Here is an 11,414-nt window from a genome sequence, read left to right as displayed (position 1 = left end):
TCCTCAAAAGCGAGGCAGAAATATGACCGTTACATCCAGATGACTCTGCAGTAGTTGTCATCATCGGATTCTGAGCAGAAGACAAGTGCGGGTCTGTCGCCGACGACAAGTGGAAATCAGTTAAATATTAGGGAAATATAATAGAATTTTATAATAATGAACTTTCTTACTAGAAATATAACCTCTCTGGCGCAGGCCTGTTGCACCAGCACGTTGCGAGGTAAGATAAATCGGTCAAATTATTGCGAATAACCAATACATTCGAGACAGAGAGAAACCTTTCGAAACATAACCTTAAATCGATCAACAAATGGCGGATTTTTTTAAATAGTTCCAAACACCGTCAGTTTTTTCTCACTCTCCAAGGCTCGTTGTCATTAAGCAATTTGAATTCGTCAGTCGACCGAAATCGTGGAAAGGGAAACGGAGAAAGATTAATTTTTTTGGTGTATTCATTTTTACTGGATTAGAGAATTCATTGAGAGAATGTCACATTCACATAATTTAAACATAAGAGCAGTGGAAATACAATTCCACTTGGTATTAGATATTCATAAAACCACGAATCATGCACAAAAAGCTAGGTACAAATTTTTTTTTTATCAAAATGTAAACAACGTTTAGTGATATTTCATTCTACGTATCTCACCTGAATCAAAAATGTATTCTTTATGAATTCTCTCGGATATAAATTAACAAAATTTGTTAATTTTTTACGACCGCTCCGTTTATTTTTAAATAATTTATACAACCATTTCATGTGCAAAAGAGTTCCTTTCGTGATAACCTCCCCAACAACTGGGCTGTTCAATAGTTTGAATTCCGAATATTTAGTCAAAAACAATTCCTTCAATCTGTAGAGAATCAACGCCTTTATAATGAATTGAGAGGATTATTTTTCACATGCAGTACCACAGGGAAACTTTTTTTTACATGTCGGTATCGTTAAATATTCGGTTTTTCCAGATTCCACCGACATTACTTTTGATTCAAAGACAGTAACATTAAAGTCAATATTGACAACAGGAAAATGTGATCCAATAAATTTGTAAAAAATAATTTGCCCGATAAAATAATAAGCCACCACGAAACGAAATAGAACAAATCTACTGAATTTTTTACTACTTTAAAGCAATTGGAATGAAAAATCGATATCTAAGCTCTTGTTTATAATTTTAGTATTTACGTTTCTTGAATTCACAACTTTGAATTATTCTCGTGATCGAATTAACAGAAAGGTGTTGAATGTTGCAATTTAAAATTGTGTCAGAACCAACGTTATAGAATGTTGTATGAAGTATAATTTTTTTGACACTCAATTAACATTTTTCTACAACGAAGTAATTATAATTACGAGTTTTCATCTCGAAAATATTCCCCGAACACTGAATTATACAAGTAATTCAAAATGTAAACGGAAAAGACCGAATTACACGTTTAGTCCTCAAACCGGCGTGGAAATTATTGCGAAGATAATCGAATCGTCGAAATCATTTTTCACCACATTTGGGTTTGTTTAACCGTCGGAAAAATTTGAGTTCTTTCAACAGAAGAAGAATAGATTATAGAATCTACCATAGTAACCGTAAGATTCAGGACTTCGGAGAAGAGGTAAAAAAGGCAATCGAGGTATAACCCAAACTACCTTCGGGTACAGAACGTCGTATAGGAAACAGTGAAGAATGGAACGGTGACCCAGTTATCGGCAGTTCAATTGAGCGATTCATTCTCTGCACCCTTATATATTATATACATATATAAAAGAGCCGGGAAAGTTTTATCGTCATATTTTCGTTTCCCACATCATCGTCTAAACAAACCTTTATGATGGAATAAGACATCTCAAGTTTCTGTTTTGTGTAGGTATTATATATTCGTTTGCATGTGTATAAAAAGAGATACGCATCTTTGTACGTTCGCGAAAAGGGTATAAAGAATCGCTCGGCCAGTGGCTACCATAGTCGCTTTTCTAGCCAAATCTCCGTCTCCCATTTCTCTGATTCTCTCTCTCTCTCTTTCTCTATCACTTTCTCTCTCCGTTACTCGTGAATCGTCATTCTTTGCCGAAATGCGGGTGGCTAGCAAAAATGCACGCTCCGCTCTTTATTTCGGTCAGCTTACCTCTTTGATCCCTAAGGAAAAATCCAGAAAATGCAAAAAGAAAGAGGAGAAGGAGAAGAGGAAAAAAGGGTACAGTGCATAATGGGGAACAGACGGGTAAAATCGCTCTGACAAAATCGGTGGGAATTGAAGGGGGTGACATGTCCATTTGCGGTTGACCAGTTGTCAGTTGTCCGGCGAATACAGTCCCTGACAAAATTCATGCTTTTGCCAATTTTCACACCCGTGCACTCGAATTACCACGTCGCAAACTTTCTCTGATTACTCAAGAACGAGGAACATTAGAGCATAGCGCATCGGTGTGGACGCGGAGAAAAACCAAGCATTTATTTTTGTCACAAATTTTTTTAGAGTCAACAGTTGGTAAGATTATTGCAACAACGCAGGTTTCGGAAAAATGGTGATTTTTCAACTTCGGGATTGCCTCGAATTCGGTAAACTATAATAAACCAAAACGTCACTAACTCATATTTTGAATAGTTAACTTCTTGAAAATTATTTTAATATTGTAAAATACCGATTTTTCCAATCCCAAAACTTGGAACGATCCATTCGGTTTGGTCAATTAACAAACTGTATGAGTAATGCCCAATCGAATCGAATTATTATAACAGAGTTGTTTTTTCAGTACTTCGATATGAAACTGAAGTTGTTAATGTAACATTTAAAAAAGAACGTAGCTTCTGTTTCTGCCATTGTAGGATAGAAGGTGAAGGAAAAACCGCCTTTTAGCTTCTAGAAAACCAGGCAACATTGGAGAATTTTTTTTCTCGAATTATTTATGGCCACTCTAAAAGAAAATGATCATATTTGACCAAACACCAATTTTTTTATACTTTCCATTTAACCCATAATGGTTCCTTTAACCCCTACAAAAGGTGAGCAGTGAAGAATACCTTTGCCGTGATTGCGTAAAAAGATCTTAACTCTAAACAGTAAACTGCCTCATAATCAGTAAAACTGAAAGTGATCACGTACTTCGAGTCTTCCATTAACAAGCTGACACACATAACGAACGATGACTCGGAAAAGTTGAACACTGATCTAAATGCCTACACCTAATACAATAAATACGTACCAACTGCCTCTCAAAACGTAACATGCCTAATCATGTCTGTTGAATTTCGTAACCCTAATGAATGAATGGAAACATTTGCATCTAAACGTCGTAATTTCTTCAAGTCGATACATTCGAGTATAAAGAAAACAAAACTGTATTCGTGTCAACGTCGCGTGTAACTCACCTGTTAGTTAATCAAAAACCGATTGTGCGTCTTATCTATTTGATCTCTGCACATTTCCAGTAGTGTGAGGTACCCATAAGCAACAAAAGCGCAACCGTGCCAGCAATTTTCACCGAGCAATGCAATCTTGCGCGTGCATCTAGGAAAGGGGTGGGTCACCTTCTTTGTATTCGTGTAGATAGATTTTCGTGGGAGGCAAAAGGCCCGCAAAATTCACTGTTGTATCCCAGGTTAGACACGACTGGACTAAACTGGACCGTTTTCATCTCTTGACTAAGCCGAGCCTGAGGTAGGTTGGATTAGCCACACAGGACTTGGACATCTGTCGTAGTGACCGACTGTGGTCAGCAGATCTCAAAATGAACAACAGCTTCCTTACAGTCCGTGCAAAAAGTGTCCTGCAAAAATTTATGCAATTTATTTTTAATCCGCGTATTGTATGGTTCGCGATCATCTTCGACGATATAATTTTTTTTACCAAACGTACAACTGTTTCCAATAGACTTGAATGAGGATTAGATTTACGTAAGTCTGCAGTAAATTCTACGTACGCACGGCTATCGAAAAATTCATTTGAAAAATATTTCATTTGCTGTCTGTAAATGCATTTTATCAAAAATTTTACAATGTTTGTCTGAAACCATTTTTATATTTGGTATAAGTTCAGATATTTATTCCGATCAAGATCTATTGCAGTATAAATATTTTTGAACATGCAAAACACGCCATGTCGAAATCTGCAATCAAATGTGCAATTTATTTATTTTGTTTTCTTTTCTACTCTACATTTGTTAATCATCAAAGTATCGGTCGTCTTACCTTGTGTAACCAGTTCGCGGGCACATTAATCTCCATAACGAAACCTTACTTCAAATATAATGCCTGTACTATCTTTAAACGTTACAAAATGAACAGAAAATTATAACGTTGCTTAGGGAAATTATTAAAAATTACAAAGCGTTACGGAGGAAATACTTCAGTCATCGTACAAGTTCGCCGCAATTTTTGTTTTTTTTTTCTTTTTTTTTCTTTAAGAAAAGAATTTGTTTCTATACTGTTTATCTTTTTAATGTATTTTTTCACCTTACTATTCTTCTCTTGTAAAGATGGGCACAATTCACCGGAAACGAATGAAAAGAAAAGCACGAAACCGCTATCGTGAATTTCCTTTTTATTTTCTTCTCGGAAGTTTGAAGAAAAATTCTTCATCATCTGTTTAGCGAAGGATTGCAGCGGTGCGGTTTATTATTGATGATTGTCGAGAAAAACTATTAACTCGTCTGTGTAGCGAGAAAAAGAGAGAGCGAAAGAGAGAAAGAGAGAGAGAGAGAGAGGGCAGTGGTTACCGGTTAGTCGGGTACGCTTATGCAAAATCCTCTTGAAACGAAATCGACAAAGAGTTGCCCATTTTCGAGGTAAAGATTCTCGCCCCGTAAGCCGAGTGTAAAACGAACTTTGCAGTCCTTCTTCACTGGACAACAATTTCAGCTTAATAAGCTTATGCACGGTTGGTCGTAAAAGGATAGCGCTGCAACCCTGCGCATGCAACTGCGGGCACGGATGTCAAACGCTCGTCATATCTGACATTTTTGGGTTTGAAGTTCCACCGCAAAGTTTGTGCCAACGACTCTCACTTGGCCGTTTCGTTAGGCAAGTGAGAAGTGAGTAGAATACGGGAGAGCAAATTTTGAAATTGTTGAATAAGCAGTACCAAATAACAGTGATTCTACGCTGAAATTTGTCATCTGTGTGTTTTACACGCTGCAAAGTTTATCGCTAACCCCTAAATCAAATGGACAAGCTTTAAATAGAACTCGCAGATCAAGATCATAAAAGTGGTTTTTTTCTTTTTTTTTTTTTTCTTATAACCAAGATCATAATTGTTCGTCACACAATGACGATTAGCAAGAAAGTAGCGTACTCTCAAGATCGTTTTGTTGCCGGTGGAGTACGTTAGTTACGTGGACATTTCATGAAGTTTAACATCGTTTGTTAGAAGACGAATAAATAATGATTGAAAGTCCGAAAAGTGAGCTCTGCTCCGCTACTATACCTCGTGAAGTGACATTGGACTCGAACCTTGCAATGGTCCCGTTACGCGAGCGTGTTTCTTAACTTGAAAACTTTTGCACAACCATTGCTAGACGTATAGGATATCCATGCATTACCACTGTGCGTGTAATTAGAAAATGAAATTTAAACTTCGTCATAAATTTTCCGTGTATAATATCCTCTGACGATGTTCTCTCTCTCTCTCTTACCCCGAGGGGTGATTTCCTAAATTCGAGAATACCAGACTATAACTGCAGAGGGAACTCGTAATATCAATTAACCGTTGTTGAGTAATATTTAGGTCATTGCAGTGACAAAGTGAAATGGCCTCGTATCGTTGTACCGATACGACGAAAATCGCTTTCTACCATCGTACGCGTTATCACGAGTATTTCACTTGTTGCGATGAAACGCGTATTTCATCGATTCGTAATTGAGAATGTCAGAATGACATACACGTACGTATTCGTAGAAAGAATTTGTGAACTCTTGAGTACTCCGTGGAATACAGTTATGGCAAACAAATTCGTCAACAAGCCATTTGAAATTACAAATTTTGTGACTTGTCGAATGCAGTCAAATATTTTACCCTAGGTCTTGACATCGTCAGAACTAAGACCGGACTTTGGAAAATGCACTTGACCGGTCCGATAATCAAGAACAGGCCAAATAAGAACCCGTTAGATGGAAGGCCGTTCGCCAAAGGAGTTGTACTCAAGACTCTTATAAAGAAACCGAAAAAACCAAACTCGGCTAACCGGAAATGCGTATTGGTCAGACTGTCGAATGGGAAGGAAATGACCGCCTACGTCCCAGGTACGAAAATTACAAATAAGTAAATTGAAAATTCTCGCTGCATTCGAATCGTTCTCAATAACTCAACGTTGCTCACAATTCAAATTTACCGCATACGATGTAAACGCGGCGACTAAAGTCACTCGCGTTGATTAGTTTGCTTCTGGTAATCGGTTGGATTTTGCATAGATTTTTGAAGAGATTTTTCCCGCGTTCTTGTATTGTTTTTATCGGTAAAAAATTTACATCGGCTAGGAACTTTTTTCTCTAACAAAAGCGCAAATATCAGAGAAGCATTGTCTGAAAAAAATGATTGTATTGCAAAAAGTTGACTCTTCCATTTTCGATTTGAAAATTATTTTTTCAAAGTTTCATTCGGGTTATATCGCAGTTTAATAATAACTTTTTTGCCCGTTATTGGATTGGGATTTTACGGTCCGTTTTGCCGGTGTAAAATCCTGTCTTACACAGCGGTATGTTCAAAGTGAAAAAGGATTTAAATTCCCCGAATCGTTATCTCTCGCAGTCATAGTTGAGGTCAGGTTGGTTCTGAGAATTGTCAGTTCGATTTATCGCCAGGAAGCAGTGCAGCGATCGTATTTCAGAGTGACTTATTTGCTCATTTTCTAGCGTCGACTGATAGTGATATTTAACAGTGATGAAACAAAAAATTAGTAATATCATTACTTTCAATAAATATCAATAAACTTAGTTTTTAACAATAAAGTATCGTTGTTCTTTAGGCGGGGTTTCGCCCCTGGACCCCTTCTGCGCCCGTGTACCCGACCTTATTTTTCCTGTCTTTTTTGAAATTTTTTTTACACAGTTCTCCAATTTTACGGCTAGTAGAGGAAAAAATGTTGTTATATCACGAGCGAAAGGATTTACACCGTCGTGCGACGGATCGCTCTCGGGGTGTAAAACCGTGTTTTACGCTCTATATACGAAAGCTACCATTCTTGGGGTGTAAATAAACCTCCAGAACGTAATATGAAGTATGATTAACTAATGAGACGAATCGGTCTTGCACAGGAATTGGCCACAATCTTCAAGAACACAACATAGTCCTCGTCAGAGTTGGAAGATGTCAAGACGTGCCTGGAGTCAAGATAAAATGTGTCCGAGGAGCGTACGATCTGCCCCACGTCGTTAAGCCGTCGCCCTAAATACATGCGTGGAAAATTACTTTTTCATAGTTTATAGTACACGTTGCGCCAATAAAACCATAATGTTCGTTCATAACCAAATGTCAGTTTTTACTTTTATCCGCTCCTCAGTCACCCTAAACTATACTCGTTATTAAATTTCTCATTGCTCTTCAACATTGTGACCAACAAATGGTCAATTTATCGATAGATTCGTTCTCCTCGTTGATCCGTATGATGGCCGTTGCCTTCTTCGGGTTAAAAGCGTGTTTTGTATTTATAACACATAGAAATTAGAAATTCAGGATGCACGGCGTGAGTATATTCAGGATTCCAATACGCGAACTAGTACCAGCGTATAATCACAGTTGCCAGCATGATCCATTAACTTTGATTGTAAAGAAACTTTTTCAAAAATTATTCGCGTTTGCCATGTTCACAACGAAAGCGGAATTTCTGCGATTTTTCGCCGGCAAATTCTTCTCTAACTTCGTTTTCATCAATTCTTTCTACAGTTTTGTATTATAGGCACAATATAGCTGAATTTTCCTATGGCCTTCCTCTCCTATTTGCGATCTGAAATATGTCTTTACTGGTTTCAGCTTGCTAAATAATCTCATGCAAAAAGCGGATGTAACAGGAAGCGTCAACGCTAGGCGTTTATAGTTGGATATTTTCGTTAAAAAAAAAAAAAGGAAAAAAAAAATTTTAGCAGTTGGAAGAATAAATCGCTCACCTTTAGATGTAGTGATGATAGCTTAGTTGTTAGATGCATGAAACACGTGTGCTCAAACACAATTCAGTCATCTTTGATCGGCTCTTTTATAGTTTTGTAATAACATTTAGTTAAAAAATTGAGCACTACTCTGTTTCTATAATTTTTTTGCCAATCTATTACTCTTTTTTTATCCACAACTCTCAACAAGCTCCAATGAAACCTCATCGTCGAACGTTTTTTTTTTTCACATAATTTCAACGCAACGTCTTCTCAAAATTGACGTTCCTCGATTTCAAATGCATTTCAAGTAACCAGTTGCGCTGTATGAATCCCTCATCCCGCAATCTTGGGGGCATGGCGTTACTTTTCGTTACACGACTTTCGAATGAGGTGGATTTCACAAATGTACATCTACATCGATACGCCGATCGATCAATCGTTCGTAGGCGAAAATGTAGGTAAATTGCGGCCTTTTGACACACATTCGAACCCTGTGACGCTCCCCTATTTACAGTTATACCTCCGTACCAAAGTGTATATTCGATGCCCTGCCGTCAGACTGGACCGTGTATGCACTACAATGCATAATGCGTCTTCCAGGCCCTCACAATGCCGCAGACGGCCAAGGGGCGTCAGCGTCATTAACGGTCCAGCAGGAAGGGTTGATGCTTTTCGGAGTTGTCGATGCAGACGCAGACGTTCCAGCATCTGCACCAGAGCGCCCACGCACCCATAACCCGCCATCCATTGACCATATGACATGCTGACCAATATACCAGAATTTCGAAACTTTGCGGGTTCTCAAACTGAAATGGTTAACCCAAAACACCGTCGTATCAATGGATGAACATTATTCGCGACTTTTTCCTTGCTGTGATAGTCGATACCCAAAAATTATTAGCGACCGAATGGCCTCTCCAACAATAACCTCAGTAGTTTGTTTTCATCCATTTTATCGAATATAATTAAAAGAAATCTGAAAACATATGGCAGGCGTTCGTTTTCATTACATAATTATTAATACAAATATTAATCAACCAAATATACAACGATGTATTTGCCGATATTGATCGCAATTCCTTCTATCGAACAGTAGATACGTTTTTGAAAGAAAATTTTTTTTATCGTATTCATTGATACACTGAGAATAATTTCATTTGTTACAGTAACTAGAAAAATTCAGTAAAACAGGTATCGTTAAAAAGACTGTTTGAATATTGTTGGAATTACGAAAAACGAGGTACGCCTAACCATTTTCCGCTATTGCCGATCCTTTTTTGGTAATTGCTGCGCAAAATCAGTTTGTTCGGCTTACTCGATTTTTTTAGTTAAATAACGCTTTAACGTCAATTTATCGTTGCGCAAGCGTTAAATTTTCGCAACAGTTGCAAGAAAATATAGTAACAGTGATCGTAATGAGAAAGAATAGTAACGGATACTAGACTTTCCGGTAACAGCTACAAAACCAATTTTCATTTTGTACCTAGAACTATATTTTTCGATTGTGGTAAAACATGAAAATAATTAAGGACTGAACGGTAACCGGAACTAAAAATTTCTCTCAGTGTAAACACCACTTATGGACTAAGAGTATTTTCATGAATACTCGATGTTTTCTTTACAGAATTTCATCGAAAATGAATGAGTACCCATTTAGTGACCATTAGAGGTTCAGAGAGATGATTTGGCGAATACCAAATGTCGTTACGACCCGATGCCGCGCTGGCAGACGAAAATTTTTGCAATGTGCATCACGTTTCGAAGAATAATAACTCATCATGCACCATTAGAGCGAAATAGATTTTCGTTTCGAGTTGCGGAAAGACGGTTGTCACAGACTTTATTAATCGTATGTAGAATAGTTAGGTTTCAAAATGAAGTATACTTAGATTAATACATCTCAATTAGTTGTACCGCAGTTTGGCAAACATGGCGCATTCAAACACAACGGTTCAACTCACAATCGGAATCCACGGCATCGAACAAAAATGACTGCAACTCGATAAATATTTGCTACGCGTATGTTACGTACGCATGATCCGGAATCGGTCTTCATGTGACGTTATCGTATTTTGAATATTGGCTCGTAAAAAGCATAACGAGCCTTCGTTCTTTCAAGTTTATCTTTATACAAGTATACAATAATACGTGCGGACGGTATTCGCTGATAATAGTACACACATGTAATGTGATACAAAGAGCAAACTTGGAGTGTTTCAACAAACGGAGAACATAACGGCGACTCTACAGCGCGAAAGTAAAATCGGAAGAAATCTGCTACTCGGGAAAAAAAGTCGACCGAAAAAATAAGACAGAAAGTGAAAAAAGGCGAAATCCGAAACGCAAATTGAAATGACAAGTAGGTAGAACTCGCAGCCCCCAAAATGGACTGCTCCCTGGCTGCACACAGAGGTCCTGGAAGATGTCCTCGCAAATCTCAACTCTTTACCCTGCGGCTTAGTAACTGGACACCGAGATTCGGAGCTTGAAGAGTTTTTGTGTAATTTGAATAGCGGTTTTCGTCTTTCAAGTTCATCCCTGTATAGCCCGTCTCTCGTAGCGAACCGTTTGCACGTATTATACCGGGCGATGTATTCGTTGACATACGAAGATGCGTGTATGTGCCGAACTAAAGTACCGTTTGCTCTTTTGCCTTTAGGAAATGATTCTGATTTTGTCAGGAACGCGTATCCCGCTTCACGTTATACAGTGTATGTTTGCAAACGCTCTCGAAGGTATGTAAAGACATCCACTTCGGGGAAAACTCTAGTAAAATCAACAGAGAAATTTCGGTCGTCAACAATTTCATTGCATGTATCAAGCTTAAAAATGCTTTCCTGTTACACAATGTTATTTTTCAACAGATAATAATCGAACTGTGCATATAGACCGGTTACAAAAATTAAGAGGCTATCAATTTTTACTCGAAAAAACAACGATTTGGAAGATGCATAACTCTTCAAAAGATTTGTGTAAAAAAATTATCGAAAAAGAATTTTGAAGCTTGAAACATCAGCTTCAAGATAATCTTTACAGATTTTAATTCCCGTTTACGGGAAAATAAAAATTTCTATTTCGTCTTCACCGATCGCTCTTGTTCTAAGAAAGACACGTCACATAGAACCTCGAAATATAGCTGGCTTGAAGCCGGTTTTCAGCGGATACATACTGTTTATAAAAATAGAGGTCTAAAACTTGCTTACATCGAAAATATTGTGACAAAATTTATTGTCCTTGAGATAACCCCTTTTATCAAATATTCACCTGAGTATAATTGATGAAGCTGAAGCTCGCAGCTAAAGTTAACCATGAACCGTTGTAAACTTCGTGGAAACAGTA

The 11,414-nt window shown here is 37.7% G+C and overlaps 1 protein-coding gene across 1 annotated transcript; it reads left to right on the top strand.

Moving 5' to 3' along the window:
• Positions 1 to 51: 51 nt before the first annotated feature.
• LOC107223669 (40S ribosomal protein S12, mitochondrial) lies at positions 52 to 7,454 on the top strand. Its single transcript, XM_015663422.2, has 3 exons — positions 52 to 220; positions 6,012 to 6,233; positions 7,245 to 7,454. Exons 1-3 carry the CDS (start codon positions 157 to 159, stop codon positions 7,376 to 7,378), a joined length of 420 nt encoding a protein of 139 aa, XP_015518908.1. The 5' UTR covers positions 52 to 156; the 3' UTR covers positions 7,379 to 7,454.
• Positions 7,455 to 11,414: the final 3,960 nt, after the last annotated feature.

This window comes from Neodiprion lecontei, chromosome 4, assembly GCF_021901455.1.
Source record: "Neodiprion lecontei isolate iyNeoLeco1 chromosome 4, iyNeoLeco1.1, whole genome shotgun sequence".
NCBI lineage: Eukaryota > Metazoa > Arthropoda > Insecta > Hymenoptera > Diprionidae > Neodiprion > Neodiprion lecontei.
Note: the sequence above shows the minus strand (reverse complement) of the source record. Positions and strands in the feature narration are given on the sequence as shown.

What these genes read in the sequence shown, in the direction of transcription:
- LOC107223669 (XM_015663422.2), top strand. Translation starts at nt 157, where the DNA reads ATGAACTTTCTTACTAGAAATATAACCTCTCTGGCGCAGGCCTGTTGC. An exon ending in TTGCACCAGCACGTTGCGAG is followed by an intron (nt 221 to 6,011) that starts GTAAGATAAATC and finishes ATTTTACCCTAG; the next exon opens with GTCTTGACATCGTCAGAACT. An exon ending in AATGACCGCCTACGTCCCAG is followed by an intron (nt 6,234 to 7,244) that starts GTACGAAAATTA and finishes GGTCTTGCACAG; the next exon opens with GAATTGGCCACAATCTTCAA.